Genomic DNA, 24,913 nt, shown 5'->3' with positions numbered 1-24,913 from the left:
TTTGCTTCCCGTACCCGTGAGGTTTCTTACTGCTCTCTGGAATGCACACAGCCCCCTTTATATAAAATAAGTCCCACTTGGGCCCTTTCTAAGAACCAAGAGAAGAAGAGAAAGGGACAGGATGTCACACATATATCATAATTCGAATGCCTGCATCAAATCTCAAAACTGACAGCCTTTAACCCAATGCAGCAATAGGTAAACAGTTTACATGACCATTAAATTCTGCCTCCACCAGCACTTTCACTCATTTAAAAAAACAGAATCATAAGGTTTGAAAGTATCCAAAAAGAGGTTTATTGCTCCATAAATAGCACAATAGGTTATTTTACAGTAGACTTGCAGAGTCCCACCAGGAAGATGCTGTGACACCCTCAGAAAAATTGAAGGGGTGCTTCGCAACACTCCATCACCCCAACCCCAAATAAAAAACAATTGCAAACAAAAAACAGCATAAGAACAATCGGATATCAGAAAAATGCACAATACTGTACAAAGTAGATTGGGCACAGGTTATGGGGGGCACCTGCCCCCCAATATGCCCTCCTTCATGTAGGCAGCTTCATTTATTTAGATTTTTGGTGCAGGTTTTAGAAAAGGGTTTGGGTAGTGTTCGATGTACAATGATGCTTGAAATAAGGCAAAATGGCATCAATTGTGGAGATGGGCGTACACAAAGGCACACTTGATGGGCACCAACCAGAACTCCATTTTTGAGCCTCTCAAGCAACACCCTGAGACACTGCAGTCAAAGTTGAAGCAACTACAGACTGGCAACAGCTCCAGTCTAATCATCCAATACTCAACCTAGCCTAAGAGCAGGAAACACATTTAGTGCAGTGCATGCTGGGATTGCAAGAAGGCTCACATACACTGAAAGAGACACTCCAGAAATATCCGGTCTGGGGCAATAAGTGGTGTCAGAGGTGCAGAGGAAAGGAGTTAAATACACAGCTATGCTTAGGAATCGGGTATATAAGCCTTTGGTCCTGTAGTCTTTTGGAGGGAAGCAGCCAGACTTGTTCCGAAACTGGGGTGTTATTGAGGAAAATCACAGTTAAAGGCATTTTTCTTGGCGTACACATGCTTAGTAGTATCTACGTATCAATTTCGTGGCTGAATGAAATTATGTGCAATCAGAGCAGTATGCGAATGCCAAGAATCACAATGCACCCCGATCCGGAGTAAACATAGGCGGCAACCCCTCCAAATAAGGTATATGGTTTCAATTTCAATCCATAAGCTACATTAGGAGACATTCCATATGTTTTTATGTTACCTCTCTGCTTATTTGTTCCCAATAAATGTGTTGCAGCAAATAAGAGAAACTAGGTGATAGTTTTCGTTTTGTTGTTTAACAAGACTCGAGATTGCAGGAAGGCAGTTCAAACTTTTCAGCTCTATAAAAATGGTCTGTGTTAATTTTCTCCTGGAAAATACAATATAAAAACCGTTTCATGAGAAATTTCTGTTGCCGACCAACAGTGCATACCAACTAGAGTCAATAAATTCTTCTAAGACAAAGTCACTAACTGACTGTTTGGAGCGGGAATCTGATTTTCCCGCCAGTTTAATACCTCCAACATTCCTAGAAAATTATTTTTCTGGCATCTAAACACCGTACAACAATTTTGTTAGATCATGTGAGTTGTTGAACAACATTCCCACTCCAGATACTGAGGGTGAGCATGATCTTCCTGCAACTTGCATCCCGTGCTAATTAATTTAATAGAACAAGCAAATTAATTAAATAAAACAAGCAAAATAATTAAATAGTACAAGCAGGGGGCGTATTCAAGCAGCAGGCATTGAACGACCCAATAAACTCTAGGCCTTCTGTTGAAGCTGGACAAAATGTAAATCGTCATAGCCACCTTCACTGGGTAGGCGGCTATAACAAGCAGGAGAGCCAACAGGGAGGCCATTTTGGATCCGGCAACACCACAAGACACCCACTCTAAATTTCCATCCCTTGGCTACTGGAGTTCAGGCAAATTTTGCAACTTAACTGTTATCTTCAGTAGCAAAATCTAAATTCTCAGCTAAAAGATGTTGTACATTTTCTTTCTTTTTTTATTACTGCCTATCATATATCCTTCATATTTTTCATATTGAATGTATGCAGATTTTAAAATAGATATGCTTTACCTCTTTCAAAGTGTAGTGCTCTCTCTAGTGCTTTTTTTTTATAGCGAATGAATAAGGGACAAAATTGCTTCCCCTTTACACATTTTCCTCCATTACTGCATCCTACTAGGGATACACATGTTTCCTTTCTAGTGACTTTTTCGTACAGCGCTGACAAGCTTTCATATGTTTCGGGAAATGTCTGAATGGGAGGAACATTAACACCTTGCTCCATATCAGATTTTTGGAGGCATCTGCCAAAACTCATAGCACAGTTTTCGGATGGGGGTAAAACGCTAAACCATAAAATTCCATTTCCTTATCCCTTGTGCCAGACGGTAGACCTTGCATCTGAGGTGCTCAAGGTAAAAAATCTGTTGAATCTGAGGTGCTCAAGGTAAAAATCAGTTTATTTTCACCCATGATTTTGGTTCAATACGTTTCTATTTTTCACACATGTTCTTCGTTTTAAAAAGAAAGGTCTTATGGCCACATCCCATTTTTGAAGCTGAATTCTGCCCTGGCCTCCTTTTAGGGGAAAGATTAAAAAAGGGGCATCTTATTGTAACACACTCCTCTTTAAACAGCTACATGAAAATAGGAAGGGTATATTAAAATAAAAAGCAATATCAAAAGGGGTACCCTTTTAATTCTGACAACCCCCCATTTTATTAAAGCAATACTGGTGCCCACTTCAGCTTCACAAACTACCTTGGCCCCCAATTACAATGATCTTTGAGGTACCTTACTTCCATATTGGCTAACTACTTAATTATTTTTTTCTTTCCATTTGTATTCCCAGAAGCAAAAACACGATTTGCCAGCAGTTATTTAGTTAAAATGGGACGCCTCAAAAGACCTAAGCGGATGTCCTTTCCTACTTTTAGCATGTACTGCCAAAAGTGGGAAGCACTGCAGGGGTTGATGGGTAAGAAGGAGCAGTCCAGAGGCGGAAAAGGTGTGATACCCAACGGCAGGAGTGTTAAACTCTGATCCGGAGGGCTGGATCTCTACCATATTTTTAAGATAGCTAATTACTAAATAAATTAACTGCATTCAGATTCATTGTATGCAAATTAATTTCATGTGGCTATCCTAAAAACGCGACCCTCCTAGACATATGCTTAACATGGCTGCCAGAGGCAGTAACCTTCTCTAGATAAAACTACTTTCAATGATATACAACACAAACCAAAATATATTTTTCTGAACTTGCTACTCATCATAGTAGTAGTCTTAACCCTACTTTCATGAGGTTAACTAAGAGATAGATTTTTATTTGGGCCATACTACTGATTTCAATATTTCTTTTGAGAGAGATTTTCAAGATGCTAAGAGATTATCAAGCCCCCATATGCAGAACTTTCACACCAGATACGGGAGAATTGTTTTTAATCTTATTTTTGACACGAGGAGTGGGTGGTCCTTTTCAAAAGGCACACAACCTCCCAGTAAAACCATAGGGGTTTGCAGAAGAAAAAAGGAAAAAAAGAGCTGCACACCACCGACTTCTTTCAGCATAACTATTTATTAATTCTACGAAAAAAAGTTTTTTTTATGATTAAAATTAGAGAGTGTTCATCAAAATACATCTCCCAGACTTCTAAAAACCGTTGCCAAATCGTTTTTTTTTTTTTTTTGGTTGAGTAGGGCAGGTCTGAGTTTGAAAAAAAATCGAATACCTTTTCTCTTTCCTTCGGTCCCCCTTCCACTCAAAACCCTTTAGTGCAAAATGCTTATAGTGTTGTGCGCCGAAGACAGCTCGGGTAAGGGACGGACTTTTTTGCTGGCGGGAACAATAAGGGAGCTAATCCTGAGACAGCTTTCTTGCGGACTGCAAGTTAATGCCTTTATGCCACCAAGGAATAATTCAGGATCAGTGACATTGTCCATAATGTTCACGGAAAAGCAGATTGAGATGACATCTCTGAAACCACAGATATGAGAATGCTCATATGGGAAACAGATGACAGCTACTACACTGCCCAGACATTACTCCGCGATCTCATCGTCCTGCATTTGGCCTAAAATGATGCTTCTTCTCCACCAGGCATCCTTTAAGAATTGACAAGTCGGCTGTGACATTGCTTGCACCCCCAGAGGTACCTTTCAACATCTATTACCTTAAAGTCCATGAGAGATGACAATTCATGAAATCTCACCCTTGACGCCTTCAATATTAGTAACCGCAAAAGATCCTGTCAGTGCTTATTTACGTTACAAAACACACCATGTCTCTCGAAATTTACAGGAGATTCTCAATGTCAGTATAAAATAAAATAACATCCCAATCTGTTTTTCCTATATAGTTTGGGGAATGGAGAACAGAGGCTGACTGATGTGGCCACAAAAAGTTAAGGAGAAGAAAAACTAGCAGAGAAAAGAGACAACAAGAGATAGAATTTCAACCGTTGTGCTCATGGTGTCCCATATAAAGCTGAAAATAAAGCACATACACATACAGTAAATTTAGGAAAGGAAGCCTTCAGAATTAGGCCAAAAACTTTTAAATTAAATAAAAAAAAACAACAAAAAAAAACAAAGGCAGGGCGGCAAAGCAGTTGGTCCTTCTGGACACTGCCGTAAACAAGGTGCACTGAAGGGGAACCGTGCAAAACATGAGAAACTGATGCCCCAGTTTCCCAGTCAAATTTTAATGCCCCACATTAGTAATTTCAGCAGGGTTTAGAAGAAGTTCCACAGTCAGGCTAGAGCCCAGATAACTGAGGCAGAGAACCAAAGGATGCCCACAGCAGAAGAGAAAGGTTCCAGCACTTGGAAGGCCTGTTTAGGAGACAGGCTGTACACCATTGATCCAAAATAGTGCGAGACATAGGAAGGCACCTTGGTATTGCTTAGTGTTTGTGTAGGACGGGGCATGGAACCCCTGAAAGGCTGTCGCTGCAGAAAGCTTTTCGATCTAGTGGTTAATTCCTCCATGGCCGACCGGCGGGTCCTTCATATCCTGGGATAGTAGTATTCCTTCATCAGCCGTCAATCTTGCGTAGGCTTGAGCGGTTCAGGGAATTTCTGTGGAAACGAAAGAGATGGGAGAGAAAGGATAAAAATATATTTCTGGTGACCACGTTACTCAAAATGCAAGGTGCTCTGGTATACACAGCGGGTGGGTACTTTAGCATCTTGTGGCGAGACTGGGAACGGTTTCTTGCTGATCTACACAATTCATGTGCATGTAGTAAGCGCGTTGGTACTCCTGACCGCATGCGCCCTGACCAACTGTCTCATGTAAGATGCCCACCACTCTAATATTCTGACTAGTGAGAAAGCGGTGGGTGGGTGTGGTGAATAGGAGATGGTGGATAAGAGTATCAGAGTCACTATGAAGATAACTTTATCCCATACCAATAACCTGGATCTCACTAATTTCCAACCAATAGCTGATTCCAGGCAAAAAGAAAGAAAGCAAGGAAGGAGGGGAGAAGGCAGCCAAGGACAGGCAAGGCACATAATATTATCCATTATGCAGGGATTGTGTGCAGGCTGCCTTCCCTGCAACCACGCCACCACTCATAGGAACAGAGGTCATTGGTCACGTCCAAGCAGAAAGGTAGGACTTCTCTTCACATCAATTCTGCTAAGAAATACCAAAGGCAAAAATAGTATGGGGGTGCAGAAAGAAGACTGGAAAATGCTTTTCCTTACTAAGGTGGAACTGAGGCACCAACAACGGGTCAAAATAAGAGAACAAAAGGAAAATTATGTTTGTTTCTAAAATATGCAGGACTTAAGAGAACTGATACGGATTAGGAAAGTTATTTTTGAGGAGAGCATGGACTGGGCTAAGGGCTCAGCTAGCCCTGAGATTGGAAAGCATTATGTTTAGAATCCCTATAGCTGACGGCTTTAGATTCATCTCGATGGCCTCGTTGGAGAAGAAACAACTTCCCTGTCTGCTTTTATTTGCATCTACTACCACTTAATAGGTCTTCTCAGTGCCACTTTGGCTGTCTGGTTCAGTCAAATGTTTCACGAAGGACCCAAGATTGTCCACAAAGTAAGTCGGGGGATTTGTTCTCTTAGAGACCGCCCTTTTTCTGAAGGAGAGCCAAATGCACCTATCTTGGGACCTCACTGAGGGTTTCCTACCAGCAGCCAGAGCATCCAGGTAGTCAAAGGAGAGGGGCTATTTGGGGGTAGGATGGTTGCTCAGGAATCATGCAGTTCATGGCGTGAGACTGTACTAAGTTAATTGTGGTGTAAGTGCATGGGTGATGTCAACAGTCATGAGTGTCAGTCCATACAGAGTTTGTAGCTAATGCTGAATTGAATTGCTTGCCTGGGGAGTTTTGGCTGTGTTTTATTTGCTACAATTTTCAACAGGTGAAAACATCTAACACATAGGAATGCATTATTAATGTGCGAGAATGAGGGCTACTGAATTTAATTGCATGATTATTAAAATAGATTTACAAAAGTTTTGAATTTGTCATTTGAAAGTGGTCATTCATCACTGAAGTACTGGAGCACGAGTTTAAAAAGTGAATCATATATGAAAAACAAAACATTTAAAAAAACTGTGATTGCAGGGATTACTTGAAGATGTCGCCGCCTTCTGATGGAGGCGCAGGACCACAGAGGGTCGAACTGGCAGTGCCATGCAGGAAATACAAAGGTGAACGGACCACCCTGATCTTGAGGCGGCTGGAGGGAAGGCACAGAGGAAGTACCTCAAGTGGTCGTTCATGAAATATCCGTCAAGAAAGTGAGGAACCGCCCATCCAGGAAGTAACATTTTTGCATCTGGCTTTCAGATAGGCTGCAATAGTCTATCACCAACTATACACAGACAATGCAGATAAAGGGAATGTCTGTTTCAGTACCCTGATAAGAGGTGTGTAAAATGTCTACACAGAATGCTGTTGGTGGAGTAGTCCTGAATCACGGGAAACCAAAAATAAGATCTTCGGATAAGACCAGCTGAGTGAAGGAGTTTCTTTCAGAAGTAAAACAGGCTGTGGTGCTGGCTTTATGGACATGACCAACCATTCATTTATCACATGCTTCTGAAGGGCTGCATTTGCCCTGTCCCATAAATGGTGAGGGTCCCTAATTGTACTTGTAGTGATCAGCCACAATTAAGTTCAGAGAACTTAAGAGATGCTGGAGGAAGCTCATAAACATGTTTGGAGACTTGGTTTGTCACCTCAGAGATGACAGGGTGTATGGATGAACCAAACAGGCCTGGACACACAGTGCATGGGTCTCTTGTGCAGCTTAGTAACTTCACTTTTGACATCTTAAGGCCCAAAGACATCTGGGACCATTGGGCCATCAACTTTCTGTATCACAGGAAAATAAACCAACTCATTAAAACCAATGCTCTTTCAAGGAGGAAAGGCTCTTGTAATCTATATAGCAAGGATCGCCTATAGGAATTAACACAGTGCTGGGACTGGGGAAGATTTGAACAAGTTCAATTAGAAGGGTCATAAAGTCCAGAGAATCACTGGGCATGGAGCTCTTATCCAATAAGTATCAGGGAAAGGAGAACAGAGGGCCTTTTGTAGTTGCAAGAAAGCCACCTGTAGTGTGAGTGGTTTAGTGAAACCTTATTGAGATGCAGTGTGATCAGAAGAGGCAGACTTTTACTGCTTAAGCTGCTCAATACTGAATAACAGGGCTATGATCGGTGATCATGGTACAATAGTTTGATGGCTTGGACCCGAGCTTCTTGCAGAGATGAAATTCATTGTGTGGTTGAAGCAATAATTAGACTGCTCAACATCAACAGTTTCTGCTCAGCAGCCTCTTTGCTTAGGCAGATTATTAATGGCTAGGAAAGTTGTGCAGAAAGATCTCAAATCTATTAACTATTTGCCTGTACCTGACCACATTTTGACCCCGCCAAGTCTTGCTGGGAGGGCCACTGGACTATGGGATCTTGTAGTAGCTATCCTGAGCCTTGGCTTCATTGTGGAAACATGTGGCTGATGCTTTAACTTTCAGGGAGATGTCATCACTACCACTGACAGAATCGAAATGGTTGGTTTACCGGTAGGAGTAGTTTTGCAAAACTACTACTGACATTAAGTCACCATTATATTTTGTAGTGTGAATCTTTTCTGAATTCACATACTGTACATTGATTACATAGCAGTATTTTTTCCCGTGGGTAGGCTGGGTCCTTTAGAGAGTGTGTTTACAAACAAAGGTTTCAGAACTATGTGCCTCATTTCGGCCTTCCTGTTGATCTGAATGTCCACGCAGTAATGTTTCGCTGCACAAATGTCTTCTAGTGCTACGCTGCCTAGGAATGCGAGCGTTGCTCCTTTTGTCCTTGTCAAATGTGCTTTTTTGCCTCTCTGTAAGGTTTTTAGCCACTGCCATGTGAAAATATTACATTGTCTGTACTATCAGTCATGCAACAGTTCCCTTTGTGACCCTAAATAGCCTTCTTGTGGGTGCAAAGGACACAAAGAACTGTTCTCCTTTCCTGATGGCTTTTGTTCTTTACAACTAGTACATAATTGCCTTGCAGACATCTAGTGTGACCAATGCTATCTCTGTTTCTCATTTAGGCTGTTGAAAAAAAGCTGGTATGTAGATGGCTTGGTTAACGTGGAACTTCAATACCACCTTTGGTATGAACCTTGGGTTTTTTCTCATTACTAATTTGTCTCTATATATCCGCAGATATGGCTCCGGGATGGTAAGCTCTTATTTCACCTACCTTCCTTAGTAAGGTCATAGTGATGAGGAAAGCGTTTTGAGGGTTAGAAATGTCAATCATGCATTCTGCATTGGTTCGGAGAGTGATGCCATTTGTTGTGTGAGTACTAAATTCAGGTTCTATGTAGGCATTGGCCTGCTTCTTAGGGTTACTACTTTCTTTGCTCGCTCTAGTAAGCGTTTTACCACTGGTGTTGTAAAGAAACTTCTCAATAGTATGCCTCTTGTGTACGCTACAAATTACTGCTAGGTGGACTTTTGAAAGAGGTTTAGGAGAGATACTAGTCTAGCAGATGTGTCATGTACCTAATCACTGTGGCATCCTGTGGCAACTTTGTTGAAACCTCTTCCACTTGTTGCTGTAGCATTTCCTAGTTTTTAGTGGCCATGCTTCCTTTAGAATGTCCATCGCTCTCCATGGCGACTTAAGGAAGCCAAACTCTAAGCCCTCAGGAGCCATGCTGCTAGCCTTAGTGTGTTTGATTCTGGGTGGCATACCTGTCCCTCTTGAATTGTTAACAGGTCTCTGCTCAGAGTGCGATATGCTGTCCTTGGGACATCTCCATGAGGTTTGAGAACTATGTCTGTCGAGTCCATTGTGGGGCTCTCAGGATTAGGTCGACCTGTTCCTGTCTGCACTTTTTTATCACTTTAGGTATCATTGGAATAGGTGAAAAGCAGTAAGCATGTTTCCTTGACCAATTTATCGACAGGGCGTTCCCCAGTGACTCTGGGTGGTAGAACGTGGATGCAAATGTTTGGCATATCGCATTCTTGTGTGTTGCAAATGTCCCCCAGATCTGGAAGATCCGCAATAGCTGTAGTTCTTTGCTGTGTTGTTTGTTTGAATAAAAACTGTCCTTCCTGTTATATGTTTCTGGAAGGCCTTCAGCTCTAGAAACACTGTCTTCAGTTCCAGCACATTTATGTGCTGCACTACTTCCTCAAAGTGCCAGTGGTCTTTGATGTTTAGCTTGTTCATGTGAGCTCTCCATGAGACGTGGGATGCATCCGTTGTGATGGTCACTGAGGGAGTTGGTGATTTGAAAGGTTTCCACACTGTTAGGTTTTGAGGTTTCCAACATTGCATGTGTCACTCAACCATCTTCCGTAACAACCACTAGATCATCCCAACTCTCGGTTGATTGTGACCATTGTTGTTAAACCCATTCTTGTATTGGTCTCATTTGTAGTCTTGCAGAGGCCATCATGCCCATCATTTTACTCACTGTTCTCATTGTCAGATACTGCCCCTTCTGTTAAAGGAGGCACTGCTCCATGATCGATTTGACCCTCTTGTCCACTGGCCTCGCCTTCATGGTCTGAGAGTCCAAGACTACCCCAGGAATGTTTTCTTTGTGTCTGGGTTTTGTGATTTCTCGTAATTTGAGGAGAACCCTAGTGAACGTAGAGTCTGTATGACCTTGTTGATATTCTCTCTGCACTGGTTACTTGTCTTGGCTTTCACTAGCCACTAAGTATGGGTAGAAGTGTATTCCCAATTACATGAGGTGTGGTGCGACTACTGGTTGACATTTGGGGAATACTCATGGAACTGATTTTATTCTGAATGGTAGCACCTTGAATTGGTAATTGGTAGTGTATCCAGTTCCCTATACACCGGGGGAATTTTTGTGTTGCTTTTTCACTAGTAGGTAGGGGACCTTGAGGACTATGGTTTCCATGTAGTCTCCTTCCCCGATTAGAGGGATGATATCTTGCAGTGCTATCATTTTGAATTTTTGTGTCTTTATGAACTTGTTTACAGTCCAGTATTTGTCTTAACGTCTTGTCCGGTTTTGGTACCAGGAAATAATATGAGTAAACCCCTTTGAGTCTTTGGTTCTGGGGTACCATCTCTACAGCTTCTTTGCTTAATAGGTCTTTTATTTCCTGTTGTACACATTGTTGTTCGCCTAATTTAATCCACTTTGTCTTTGATGGTGGTGTTGGAAGTGACTTTGTTAACTATATGAAGTATTCATATTTTATAATATAGTATTTATTTGTCAGAGATGTTCTCCTCCCATTCCTTCAGGAATCCTCCGATGCTTCCGCCGACTGGTGACATGTGTATGAGAGTTCTTTGTGGACAGTCACTTGTTAGGACAGTTTTTTCCTCTCAGGGCTCCCCCTCTTCCTTTTCCACGGCTGCAAAAGTGCTAGCTTGAGCGATACTGCCATTATGGAAGATTGGTGATCTCACGCCATTGGTTGCCAAAGGTTGCGTGAGTAGTTTGCATTTGCAAGGCTCCCTTTGAAGTCATCCTCTTTCTCTGGGTCATGCCTCCCCAGAATGTGCTCTTACATTGATATCTTTTTTCACGCGCCTAAGGGCTTCATCTACCTCCTCCACAATTAGTCTACCCCCTGTGAAGGATATGTCTATTATGGCTGATTGTACCTGTAGTTTAAATCCCCAAATTCTCAGCAAAGCGTGTCTCCTCAAGGTGGTGGCCGTGCAGAGCTGTCTACTGGCAGTGTCTGCAGCGTACAGCGTGGATTTCAAGCATGTGTAGGTTATTGCCTTGCCCTTCTGCAACACTGCAGTTGTCCTCTTTTTGAACTCCTCTGGCAGGGGCTCCATCAGCTCTTCCATTTCCTCCCACTGTTGGTGGGCATATCTGTTTAACAGAGCATTTGAGTTGGGTATCTGCCAAAGCGTTGTTGCCAATCTTTCCGTTTTTCTCCCCACCATGTCTACTCTCTTGCTTTCCTTGTCAGGAGATAGTCCTGTAGACATGGGGGTGTTTCCTCTTTTGCGTGCTGTTGCCACGATGAGGGATTCAGCAGACACGTTCCCCCTTTTGTAGGGTGAATCCTTTGATGAGCAGATGTACTTTTTCTCCACTCTTCGAGTTGTTTGCCTTGGATGCAGATGGCTCCTTAAACGCTCCCCTGCCCTGGTCCAGCATGCTAGGAAGCATTGTGAGACATTGGTTTCTCTTCTGCTCAGGTAGCAGGTTTCAAGGAGGAGACATGCTTCTGATTGTTCCTCTTCCAGCAGAAGCCCATAAGTGCCCGCACCTCTCTATACTAATTCATTGTATGCAGTGATGTCATCTAGTGGTGATGGTTTTGATGGACAAGATTCCACCCCTCCATCTGGCAAGCCACATAGATGTCCTGCTAGTCATCTGTTGTCTCTACTATTCATGAGAGGCCCTCCTGTTCCTCCTCCAGGTCGAAGAACTCCTCTTCCATCTGTTCCTGCAGCTCGCAGGTCATGGGGGTTTCCAGCTCCTCTTCTTCATCTGCTTCCACCCGCTTTTCTAGTGCAATCCTGGATCCCTGAAGTTATCAATGGTCCTCTTTTTCTTGATTAGGGCTTTGAATTCTGCCTCAAGATGCTTCCTTTTTCAGTCGACCTCAAGCGGTTGCCTTTCGGCGTCAAATTTGGTTTCTTCTCTGGGTTTTGACGTCAACGTTGAGGAACTTTTCGGTGCCAAAATCGAGTACTTTGGTGTTCCAGCGACCTTTGGTGTCGATGTCGATTGGCACTCTAGTGCCATTGTGGGCTCGGTCTTCCAGGACAGCGCCTAGCTGCTTTTTGCCGTCTCTCTCCCATGCTTTTGATTCTGATGTGTCTCGGCCCTGAAGTTTTACATTCTGTCTGTGCTCCTACCTCAGTGTTTGCTTGTGGCTCTTGCTAATCTGGCCCTCGATCAACTCCTCGAGGTCTAGTTCTTCTCGTTGGGCCTCCTCTGTCTCCAAGCTATCCTCCTTGTCGCTTTATAGCCTAAGCTATTTTAAGAACTCCTGCTTCCTCTGAGGCAATGCCATCACATAGTGTGGCCACCTCTGCTTCTGCCTTGCCCTGATGGTTTTGGGCAAGAAATTTGCGTATGTCAGTCACACAAACCTTCGCACAGTGGTCCTTAGGGAGTAAGAAGTTTCAGAGCTTCTTGGCGTACTTGTGATGGCACTTGGGGCAAAATCTTAAAGGGGTATGCTCCAATGCCCCTTTTCATTCTCAGACCACGCAGTCTAGTTGCATCGGCCTTCTCACCTCGGAGTTACTCTGTGGCTTTTGGGCACTGCTCTGTGTTTTCTCCTTCTTATCAGTCATAGTCCACCGTCTTTCCTCAATGGTTATTTTCTGTTAAAAACTGCTTTTATTTTCCCAATTTCTTCTTCCTCAACTCCAGAGTTCTCACTTAGGCTTCCAGACCCAACTATGGAAAAAAAAAATCTGAAGATGGCAACTGCATCGAGGGTTTTCCAGGAAATACGTCTGACGGGATGTCCAGGGAATACGTCTGATAAGGAGGGGTTTAAACCCAAATGGCCGATGAAACCCATGAAAAAAAAAACGGAGAAAAGAGTATCAAATAGACTCCGCAATAGTCTCAAATACGTTCTCTAAGACATCCTAAATTGTACTGCGACCACTGCCACCATTTACGCGAAAACCTGAGAGGCACTAGTGAGGCTGAAGGAGTAGTTTCTGTCCTGTAACTCCAGTTCTGTAGTAGGGGTATCTCTGTTATAGTCATAATCTAGTGAATAGTCCCGCCCATGTGCGTGGACCCCGGAGCAATCAAAAATAATCTCTTAAAGTGTCGAAAAATGCAGAACTGCACAGACACTTAAGAGAGAATTAAAGACAGATAATGCAGCCTATAAAACAGGCTACACTGTCCAGTACTTCAACTAGAAATTCCACCAAAAAAATCCACAAAACAGCAAAGCCTGTACAGATTTCCCTTGCTTCAGCAGCAAAAACCCTCTGGAATGATAGAGAGGAGGACCTGGACAGACAAGCCCCATAGGCTGCCATTATGTGGCTCAGAACAGGATACTGTGCCTTTAAGAGAACCTTCCAGAACTTCACAGTATCCCAGAATGCACTGCAGGTCCCTTTTACTTTCAGTTCTTTTTGAAGGCGTAACACGCCAGACCTGTAGCATTCCTTACATGAATATCTCTCTCCACCGGGGAGGCGGGCGGGCGCTTATGACTATAACAGAGATACCCCTACTACAGAACTGGAGTTACAGGACAGAAACTACTCCTTCTGTAGTAGGGGATCTCTGTGTATAGTCATAATCTAGTGAATAGAATGGCAAGCCCATCCCCACACCAAAGCGGCGGTGGAGAAACGAGAAATAACACCACTATTGTGCAAACAGATTTCGCAGCGAAGCCTGCCCAACCTGAGCATCTGCCCTGGCATCAGTGTCCAGGCAGTAATGCTTAGCAAAGGTATGGACCGACTTCCAAGTGGCCACCTTTCAGATCTCTGCAATGGGAACATTACGAAGCAAAGCCGTCGTGGCAGCTTTGCCCCTGGTGGTATGAGCCTTAGGTTTGCCCCCTAAGGTCTTATTAGCCTTTTGGTAACACAATTTTATGCAGGACACAATCCACCTCGAGATGTACTGTTTAGAGGTAGCAAGACCCGTCCTGACTGATCCATAATTGATAAACAATTGGTCCGACCTACGAATATCTTTGGTTTTATCCAGATAAAACTTCAATACCCTCCTAACATCCAGGGAATGTAAAGACCTTTCCGCTGGAGAAGAAGGATTCTGAAAAAAACGTAGGCAAAGTTATAGTCTGGTTGACATGAAAATCAGAAATAACCTTGGGAAGAAATTTAGGGTGAGTACGCATAACAACCTTAGCAGCATGAAATACAGTATAACGCCTGAATTTCACTCACCCTGCGGGCCGATGTAATGGCCACGAGGAACGCCGCCTTCCAGGACAGGTGCTGCAACGAAGCCTTATGAATAGGTTCAAAAGGCTCCTTCATCAATCTGGACAGCACCACATTCAATTCCCATGAAGGCGAAGGAAGCCTGACAGGAGGGAACACTTTCTTCAAGCCTTCCAAAAAATCTTTAATCACAGGGATCTGGAAGAAGGAAGTCTGTGAAGGGCATTTCCTGTAGGCAGTCAATGCAGCCAGATGAACCTTAATGGAATGAACATTAAGGCCAGACTGCGCCAGATGTAGAAGATATGGAAGGATGACATCTTCCTTACATGTCGTCAGGTCATAGCTCTTGGACTTGCACCAGATGCAAAACCGCTTCCACTTATAAGCATAAGAAGTCCTAGTGAAAGGTCGCTTAGCCTCCTTCAGTATGTCCATGCAATCTTCTGGGAGATTCAGATGGCCATATTGCACTATCTCAGGAGCCATGCCGCCAAACTCAAAGACGAGAGGTTGGGATGCAACATCTGCCCCCCGAACTTCGTGAGAAGGTCCGGCCTGCACGGCAGCCGCATGTGAGGAAGGAGAGACCGGTGAAGCAGGTCCGTGAACCACCACTGCCTGGGCCATTCTGGGGCAATCAGGATCATCCGCGCCCTGGACTGGGACAGTTTGATGAGCACCGCCGGAATCAGGGGAATGGGTGGAAAAGCGTACAGAAAGCTGTTCGACCAGTTGATCCATACGCACTCCCCAGCGTCCCCTGCTGGTAGTACCTGGAGGCGAAGTCTCGGCATTTGCTGTTTTCTGCGGTGGCGAACAGATCTACGTCGGGAGTTCCCCACCTTGCGAAGACTTCTCCTAGTACTTCGTCGTTTATGACCCATTCGTGGTTTTCCTGAATCAGTCTGCTCAGTGCGTCTGCCTGAACATTCTGCACACCTGGCAGATGGGTAGCCGTTATCGTCAGTCCTCGGGCCAGAAGCCAATGCCAGATCGCCTGCGCCTCCTGCGACATAGTGCGTGATCTCGAGCCCCCCTGCTTGTTGAGGTAATACATCGTGGTCGTATTGTCCGTCTGTACAAGCAGAGAGTTGGTCTGGAAGGACGGGTGAAAGGCCTTCAGCGCCAAGTGAACCGCTCTGAGTTCCAGGAAACTGATGTGGTACGTGGACTCCGTCGGGGACCACGTCCCTTGAATCTGTAGGTCTCCGGAGTGCGCTCCCCAGCCCTGGAGAGAAGCATCCGTCACGATAGTCTGAGTGGGAATGTCCTTGTGGAAGGGAACCCCTCTGAGGAGATTTGCCGCTGAACACCACCACTTCAGAGACTGAAGAGCATGCAGAGACAGTCGTATCTTGTCGTCCCAAGATCCTCTCCTCTGATCCCATTGATCCTCCAAACACTCCTGCAGCGGTCTCATGTGCAGCCGCGCGTGTGGCGTTAGGAAGATACAAGAGGCCATCGATCCCAGTAGAGAAGACACCGTCCTCACTGTTGTAGATGGAGTGGTCATAAGAGCCTGAGCCTTACGAAGGAGTGATAATCGTCGCTCCTCCAAAGGAGACACGCTTGCTGACAGCGTATTGATGGTGGCTCCCAAGTACTGAATGCACTGGACCGGAGTCAGGACAGACTTGGACATGTTGATGTGCAACCCCAGCTTGTTCAAGAGAATGCATGTCTTCTGGAAGTGCGCTTGAGCTTCCGAGAAGGAGGAGGCCTTGATTAACCAATCGTCCAGGTACGGGTAGACAAACACCTTGTTCTTCCTCAGGTGTGCTGCTACCACTGCCATGCACTTCGAGAAAGTCCTGGGCGCAGACTTCAGCCCGAAGGGAAGTACTGTGTACTGATAGTGATTGGTGCCGACTTGAAATCGCACGAACTTCCTGTGTTTGCGTGCAATGGGCACATGGAAGTACGCATCCTGTAGGTCTATTGCACAAAGCCAGTCTCCCTGTTGCAACTGAGGATAAATCTGATGCAACGACAGCATGCAAAACTTTTCTCTGCGAATCCACTTGTTTGCCTGTCGCAGGTCCAGAATGGGCCTGAACTCGTCTTTGTCCTTCTTGCGAACCAGAAAGAACCAGGAGTACAGACCTCTTCGTCTTTGAGACAGAGGTACCTCTTCTATCGCCCTTTTCCTTAACAGGATATCGGCCTCCGCCTGGAGCTCGCGCAGTTGATACTGCGAGCTGACCAGAGGAATCAATGGAGGCGGGCTGGTGAACCGAAGACTGTATCCATTGCAAACAATATTCAGCACCCACTTGTCCTGAGTAATTTTTCTCCACTCTGCCAGAAAAAAATTGAACGCTTCCCCCCCACTGGAGCGTGTAACGGATGAAGGGGAAGTAGCCGCTCAGGGTCGAGACCCGGCCGGGCCTTTGTTCGATGTAGAGGACTGTTGTCCACCTCTACCCTCCTGGCGCTTCTGGAAGGGTCTCCGGAACTGCTGCTGTTGTTGTTGCTGCTGTCCCGAAGACTGCCCTCGTCCTCTTCCCTGTGCACCGAACCGTCTCTGGAACGGTCGGTAGGACTTCTTTTCTTTGGGCTTCTCCAAGCCCACAGCCGTCAGGGTCTCTGCCTCCGCCATCATGCGGGCCATCTCATCATCGGCATGTTTTCCGAACAGTGTTTCTCCGGAAAAAGGCAGATTGGCCACCCGCTGCTGGGCCTCCGGCTTGAGTGACGTGAGCCTGAGCCAAGCATGACGTCGCTGGTTGATCCCATGGCAGTAACCATGGGCTGCCAAAAGAGAGATATCCGCAGCCGCGCTAATGACCTGGTTCGAAACCAGCATCCCTTCCTTAAGTATCTCTAGGAAGTCCTCCCTCTTGTCTCGTGGCAGAAGGTCCGTGAACTGTTGCAGGGAGTCCCACAGGGCACGGTCGTACCGCCCCAGCAAAGCCGAATTGCTGGAGGCTTTCATGGTCGTGGATGCAGTCCCACAAGCCTTCCTTCCAGCCGAGTCAATCCATCGGCTTTCCTTATCAGGTGGCACGGTGGAGGACGGGGAGGTGGAGTGTAACTTCCTGGCCGCCGTCACTATAACGGAGTCGGGTACTGGATCTATCAGCAGGAAAGCCGGGTCCGAATCCGGGGCCCTGTACTTTTTCAGAAGTCGGGAGGGAGCGGCCTTCACCACCGCTGGCGTAAGGAACAGCTCCTCCGCAGGTTCCACCAAACCTGGCACTAATGGCAGTAGAGGGCGAGACAAATGCTTCTTGTGGAGTGTCTCAAATATCACGGACGTCGTAGGTGTAGGAGCCGTCACCGTGATGCCCAACTTTGTAGCCCCCCTCAGGAGAACCTCCTGGAACGTGCTGATGTCGTCCACCGGAGACACCCTTATCCCCGGGGAATCCGACAAGGTCGGTGAATAGGAACGTGTCCTGGAGGAGTCCGTGCGGGACCTGGATCCCCGCCTCCTATGGCGATGCCTAGATCTAGTGGAGGATCTGCGTCGACTACTCGATCTTCCTCTCCGTCCGGAGCGTGACCGCGACTTCCTAGGCCTCGGACGATCCGCCGGTTCCACCGGAGCGGGCGCCCTAGGTTTGGTCGGGGCCTGCGGCTTAAGTGTCCCTTTGGGAGGGGTCGGAAGCCTGGGCAATGAGAACGACCTCGGAGGAACCGGGGGTGGCCTTTCTGGCACCTGAGGTTGAGGTACGGTTTGCGGAAGCGGAGGCAAAGGAGGAGGGGTAGGAGTCCTCGGAGGGAGACCCCTCGGCAATGGAGGCGGAGGTGTAACTGGCCTCTGCGACGGAGTATACACCTCGGAGTACACCGAGCCTGGTGATCCTCCTTCCTTTCCAGCCTGGGACGTTGGTGAGCCTCCCATGGCATCAGGCCTCTTGTCATGCCTCTTCGACGTCGAAGGACGGTGACCAGACGGCGAGCGTCAGCCCCTCGACGTCGAGCGTCTCTTCCTCGGAGTCGACCGTCTTCTACGCCTCGACGGCGACCTCCTCCGCCTCGACAGCGACCTCCTCCGCCTCGACAGCGACCTCGTCCGCCTCAACGACGACCTCTTGCGCCTCGACGGCGACCTCGTCCGCCTCGACGGCGACCTCTTCCACCTCGACGGCGACCTCTTCCGCCTCGACGGCGACCTCTTCCGCCTCGACGGCGACCTCATCCACCTCGACGGCGGTCCACTCCTCGACGACGAGGATCCCCTCGACGACTATCTTTTCCTTTTCGCCGACGGCGAAGTCGCTTCGACGGCGAGCGCCGACGCCGGGCCCTTCGACGACGATCACTCGCCGTCGAGTCCGACGAGGATGACGACGAAATCATCACAGGAGACGTCGACGGCGGCCTGTTCAAGTCCCTCGACGTCGAGCGTCGACGCCGCTTCGACCCAGAGCCCTGGGGAGACGGGGAACAGACTGTAGTAATCCCTCTCGACGTCGTAGTCGGTGCAATCGACCCAGACGGAGAATGGGGACGCTTGCTGGTCTTCCTGCCCCTGGGGAGCCCCCCAGAGGCCTCAGCACGGGCAGAAGAAGCCCCTCCAGACCCACCTTGCGCCTTCTGCCTTTTTTCCTCGAGGCCCTAAAGCCTGATCTTCTTTCTGTCCTTCAGGGTCCTGCCAGAGAAGCCTTGACAAATCACACACTCCTCTGGCACATGGGAAGAGGGAAGGCAGAGGATACACACCTCATGGGGATCTGATTTTGCCTTCTTCCTGGAGCACTCCGGGCATTTGTCAAATAATGCAGGCATATTTGACCTCAAACAGGAGCAAAACACCAAGAAGAACAGCACTAAAGTACTTAGAAGCACTTAAATTGAAAAGAATAGTGAAAAATCACCAATAAACCCTTAAAAAGGGAGAGCTCAATGCTCCAGGGTCCTGCTATTCTGGGATACTGTGAAGTTCTGGAAGGTTCTCTTAAAGGCACAGTATCCTGTTCTGAGCCACATAATGGCAGCCTATGGGGCTTGTCTGTCCAGGTCCTCCTCTCTATCATTCCAGAGGGTTTTTGCTGCTGAATCAAGGGAAATCTGTACAGGCTTTGCTGTTTTGTGGATTTTTTTGGTGGAATTTCTAGTTGAAGTACTGGACAGTGTAGCCTGTTTTATAGGCTGCATTATCTGTCTTTAATTCTCTCTTAAGTGTCTGTGCAGTTCTGCATTTTTCGACACTTTAAGAGATTATTTTTGATTGCTCCGGGGTCCACGCACATGGGCGGGACTATTCACTAGATTATGACTATACACAGAGATCCCCTACTACAGAAGGCTTTTACTGAAAATTGGGAATGCTCCTGGCTTACCCTCACCACAGGTAACATATGTGGTACTGCAGGATGGGTATATGAAATACCCAAACATCCAGTCGTCTGAATGTATTCGAGACAGTACCTAGGCCAATGTGAGCATCTTGAATTTGCCCTTCCACAGGAAGGCATTCAGAGGGCAAAAATCTGAAATAGGACGAAGGTATCAGTCCTCCTTCTGCACTAGGAAATAGCAGAAATAATATCCAATCCCTTTTTCCAAGACATGCACCATATTTATAGCCATTGAGGACTGTAGTAAAACAGTCATGCAGTCCTCTGAAAGTTGCTTTGATGTAGGTGGAAGATGCTGTGGGTCTAAAAGGAATGAAAAGACGTAGCCCTGATGGATAATTTGAAGTACCCATCTGTCTGATGTAAACTGTTGCTATAGAAAACGCTATATCCAGCCTCCTATGTGGTTGTAGTGAGCCACTAAGGATGAGCTAAAGCTGCCTGGTAGCTGTTGCCGAAGCGTTGGAAGACTTAGAGGATCCCTGGTGACAAGTACGTTTTCTGCTAAATCCCATCTCTTACTGCGAAAGGAATGGGGTTTGCTGTGGATTCGAGTGGTGGGGTGAAGTATGGGGACAGACTTTATCTGTATGACAACCGTCTGTAAAAGAAGGACAGGTTTGCAGAAGGAGTTGCCTGGTAAGAACAGAACGTCTTGAAGAATGAGCTGTTTTTCGGGTATCCTTAGACTGTTCCAGGGTAGATTCCGCGTTCTCGCCAAACAGACAGGACCCATGGAATGGTATATCCATATGGGAGGCCTAGATATCCCCAGAAAAGCCTTTAGACCTCATCCAAACCTGACGACAGATGACCACGCTAGTACAGACTGCTCGGTCTAAGCAACTGATGGTGTCCAAGCCAAACCGAACAATGTATTCAGGTGCATTCTGGGCATCCTAAGTAGTTGGCACTAGGGAGGCCCAAAGGTCCTCAGGGAATGCCTGCAAGATTTTGCTGACCGTGTACCAAAGGGTCTGCGTCTATTGGGTCTGTCCCTGCAGGATTTAATCATTTGTGATATTATATATAGGCTTGGAGAACATTTCTCTTCATTGTTATTGTTCTCTTCTACCCTCAGTCCTTAGCCTGGTTCATAATTCTGTTTTTGTTGAGGAGACCCTTCTGTGTTTTACGTTAAATCCTGTAGTCTTTAGAGTGGACGTAGTTCCCTTGCACATTAATTTTTAACTTGTTGAGAAAAAATCCTGGCAAAAAGTTAATCAAACAATGAAGAAAAGAAAGAGCAGAAGTCTGGCTCCACATCTGAAGGAGCATAAAGAAAGAATGTCAGCGTGGAGGGATGACGCCTATATCGGCTCTGCTTCATCACTTCCAGGGTGGACTGAAGGATATGCGGCTTGCCCAACGCAACCTACCGGCATGCAGGAGCATTGCTGGGAAAATCTTACACATCCAGTGTGGTGCATAAGGATTATTCTAAAGGTGAAGAAACTGCACTTAGAAGTAGCCATCTAAATGTAACATTTAATTATGTAGCTCTTTAGTCATTATCTATTCGTCTAAATATAGTAAGATCATAAGCACTGCCCTGTATCACCACCTGTGTCCCCACGTGATTTTATCAATTATATTTCAGCATACAGTGGGTGTTAAAGGTCCCACTGTTCTAAAGGATATAATGAATGTATGTCATTTGTCTTGTATGGGCTGTAGTTGTTAATCTGTGACATTCGTAAAGTGTGCATGCTTCATCTGTATGGTCTATATGCAAAGAAGTGGGACATTCACATACGTTATCTGATGACCTGTAGTCTTCATGGAGTGTAGTGGATGATCTGTGTCCTCTATTCAGAATATATGATGAGTTGTGATCTCAACAAGGTGTGTCAAATAACCTATAGCCGCCATGAGATGATTTCAGTAGCCTTTTACCTACACTGATTTTATCGGATGAACTATGAGCTGCACAGGGTGTATTTGATGCCATGTCCTCCATGGGATGTATCCAATGGTTATTTCTTCTATGAGAAGTATCTGTTGCCTTGTGGACTCCATAGAACAAAACAGACAACTCTCACCTCAACAGGGAATTTTCAATAAGTTTTCAACTCTCCGAGATGGATTTGATGACGTACGATCTCCATGGGAAGAATCTGATTTCTAATGACATCCAATGGGGTTTACTCAGTGACCCATGTTTTCCTCGGAGAGTGCGCCCACTGACTATGACCACTGATCTATGGTCTCCCTTGGATTAATCAGATAACCTCTTATCTCCATACTTTAAATACAATGGCATCATTTCCACAAGATGGACTTGAGAAACTCTGAATCCCCCAGGAGTATTTAATGGCCCATGATCTCAAGGGGTGCATTTGATGACCTACCACCCTCCATGGGTTTATCTTATGACCTCCAAAAAGTATATTTAATGATCGATGACCTCCATTAATTGTATTTGATGATCTATGTGGTACATGAATTTAATCTACTGACACATTATCTTCAAAGGGTCTTTGGGGATCTTATTAGACTATACAGGAACTTCATGGGGGACATCCAATGACCTATGCCCTCCTTGGATTATATTCAATGACCCCTGACTTGCACTGGGTGTGTGCAATAAACTGGGACACCGTCCCCCACCCACAAGGCAACACTTGTATGTCCAATAACCTTCACCGCAAAAAAGCTGCAGATGTACCACATTTCTCACCTGTGGCTTGTGTGAGGTATGAGCGGGGTATATAACTGGGGGATTTTCCTGTTGATCAATGGGCTCAGAGCTTCCTTAAGTCGGTGATAGTTCCTCTCCATCTCTCGATGATACTCTCGCTGGTCTGAGCCAATCAGGGTCTTGTTTTTTCGCAAGGCATCCTCACACCTAAAAAGAAAAGCATGTTGATGTTACTGCCTTTATATTGTAACCGATAAGAAATGTCTTGTAAATAAGAGACATCATGTCCTTAAAACATTTACCTTACTTAAAATGTATTACTCTCGAAGCAGCCGGCCATTCTGACTGATCACCAATCAATAGCGCTCTCAAAGTTTCTGCTCTGGTTTCAAACTCTAGCTGGAGATTCCATTTTTTATGCGATCATCAAATAGGTCACTCACAAATAAGCCCTCTGCCCCACAATCAAACTCTTTACCCTGAGATCATGCTACTTATGCTGTATCACAATCTTCAACCTGAAATCATACCTATTAACCTGCAATCATACCCTTTAACCTGCAAGCATACGCTCTATTGTGCAACCATACTCTTTATTCCACAATAACACTCTACATCCCGCAATCACACTCTCTATCCCGCAATTACTCGGTGTGCTCAATTAATTTCAGTGCCCTACACTCAATTTCTCTGGACTGCACTGAATGTCTCTGTACTTCAATCACACTCACTCTCCACTGAAATCATACTAAATCTATTCTGTAAACTCTCCACATTGCACACAACGTCTCAATACTGCACACACTCTCTATTGAAATAAAACACTGTGTACTGCAATCACTTCACTGTAATTAAATATTGTATACGGCAAACTCTATACTGCAACCATACACTATATTGTGAAACATACTCTCCATCCTGCAATCACACTCTTTACCCTGCAAACACCCTTTTTACCCTGCAATTACATGCTTCATCCTGTAACCACACACTTTATGCTGCACTGCAATCACATTTTCTTTCCTGCATAGATTATTTGTCTTACAATCAATATCTCTATACTGCAAGGAAAGTCTTTGTCTGACAATGATGACATCTACACTGACCTCAAAATCTCTGCCTTGCTCTCACACTACACTGTTATCAAACTCTCTGCACTGCAGGAAACCAGCTGTCTTACTCCGAAACTCTCCACCCTACTACCATCATTTCTGACCTACTCACAAACTCTCCATACAGCCATGCCCTGAACCTCTTTATACTACTTTCAAACCATCTGTATTGCTACCTGATTCTCTACATTTCTGTAAAGTGCCTCACTGCTCTGATACTCCAACGATATGGATAGACAGCCAATAAAATTAGCGCGTAGATACCCCTGGGTGATAATGCGCTTTATAAATTTATATTAACATAACATAACAGACCTCCAAGACACATGTGGTAACCCCCTCCCCAACACTACCCAAGTGCATGCACTACACAGTACTTGCATTAACCCAAGTCGCACTGCCCATGGCTATCTTACCTTTTGGTGAAGTCCTTGAAGCAGAGCCGCAGTTTGTTATGATGCCGAAAAAGTTTGGCGTCATCTGGAATCTCTGCCAGGAACACCTGGGCCACTTCCAGAGGTCCCTGATGGAGTAAAGGGAGGAGTTAAATAGGAAATGTTAGAGATTTCTCAGATTCAAGTCCCACCGTCTGAAAAGGTGGCTCTAGACTGACTGGCCGCATCCTCTAATTCCCACTGGACATGGCAGTGGCCATACCTAATTGTTGGAGGTGCTCATAACACAGTGGGGATCATTTATCTCCCCAATGAGATATGTTTCTCCCTAACAGGAAATGGCAGAATGTGGAGGGAGAGAGGCCCGAAGTCTCAGTACAATACTCTTTCATATCGTACAACTCTCTTGCCCTCGTGGTACTTGCAAACCAACCTGTTATATGGTGGTGCCCAAAGATACACGGCAAATATAATGTGATGATTGGGTCCTCTCCTCCCCCACACCTTATGAGGATCAGCTCTTGGAAACCATATTTCATTAATGCTGGTGCCAAGAGAAGATACAAGTTACTTACCAGTAACAATAGGTTTGCAGCTCAAGACTGACAATGCCTCTGTTGGGCGCCTGTAGGAAATTCGCCTTTTCTGTGTGGTCACTTCGGATTCTTTGCCTTTTTGCTAGACCCTATATTTTTTCTGGTTTTAGAACTCTGTGCACTTTAACCCTACTAACAAATAACAAAGTGCATGTGCTCCCCCTTTAAACATAGTGAAATTGGCATATTCATAATAGTATATTAAACTTATACATAAACCCTTAGTATATGGTTACAAAGTACCCAGGGCCTGTAAATTAAATGTGAATAGTGGACTGCAACACCTATTGTGCTAGCCACTACAGTGGTGGTGCAAACATGGCTTCGGGTCTACCAGTGTAGAATGTCTGTGGAAGTGCAAAAACTGCTATTTGTCCT

General features: G+C 45.5%; 1 protein-coding gene across 8 annotated transcripts in view; it reads right to left on the bottom strand.

Moving 5' to 3' along the window:
• Positions 1–268: 268 nt before the first annotated feature.
• Positions 269–24,913, bottom strand: part of DOCK6 (dedicator of cytokinesis 6) — a 439,831-nt gene continuing 415,186 nt past the window's right edge. For 6 of the 8 annotated variants that reach the window (XM_078684817.1, XM_078684827.1, XM_078684835.1 and 3 more), the window contains 3 exons: positions 23,961–24,067; positions 22,472–22,639; positions 269–5,157 (listed from right to left, as the gene is read on the bottom strand). In XM_078684817.1, coding sequence (XP_078540943.1) covers positions 5,115–5,157; positions 22,472–22,639; positions 23,961–24,067 — 318 coding nt within the window. In that variant the 3' untranslated portion in view covers positions 269–5,114. Of the gene's footprint in view, positions 5,158–22,467; positions 22,640–23,960; positions 24,068–24,913 lie in introns of those variants that run through there. The other 2 variants (XM_078684879.1, XM_078684870.1) reach the window with 2 other exon arrangements.

The sequence above is a fragment of the Lissotriton helveticus genome, chromosome 1_1 (assembly GCF_964261635.1).
Source record: "Lissotriton helveticus chromosome 1_1, aLisHel1.1, whole genome shotgun sequence".
NCBI classification, from domain to species: Eukaryota; Metazoa; Chordata; class Amphibia; order Caudata; family Salamandridae; genus Lissotriton; species Lissotriton helveticus.
This window is presented reverse-complemented; position numbering and strand designations above follow the sequence as displayed.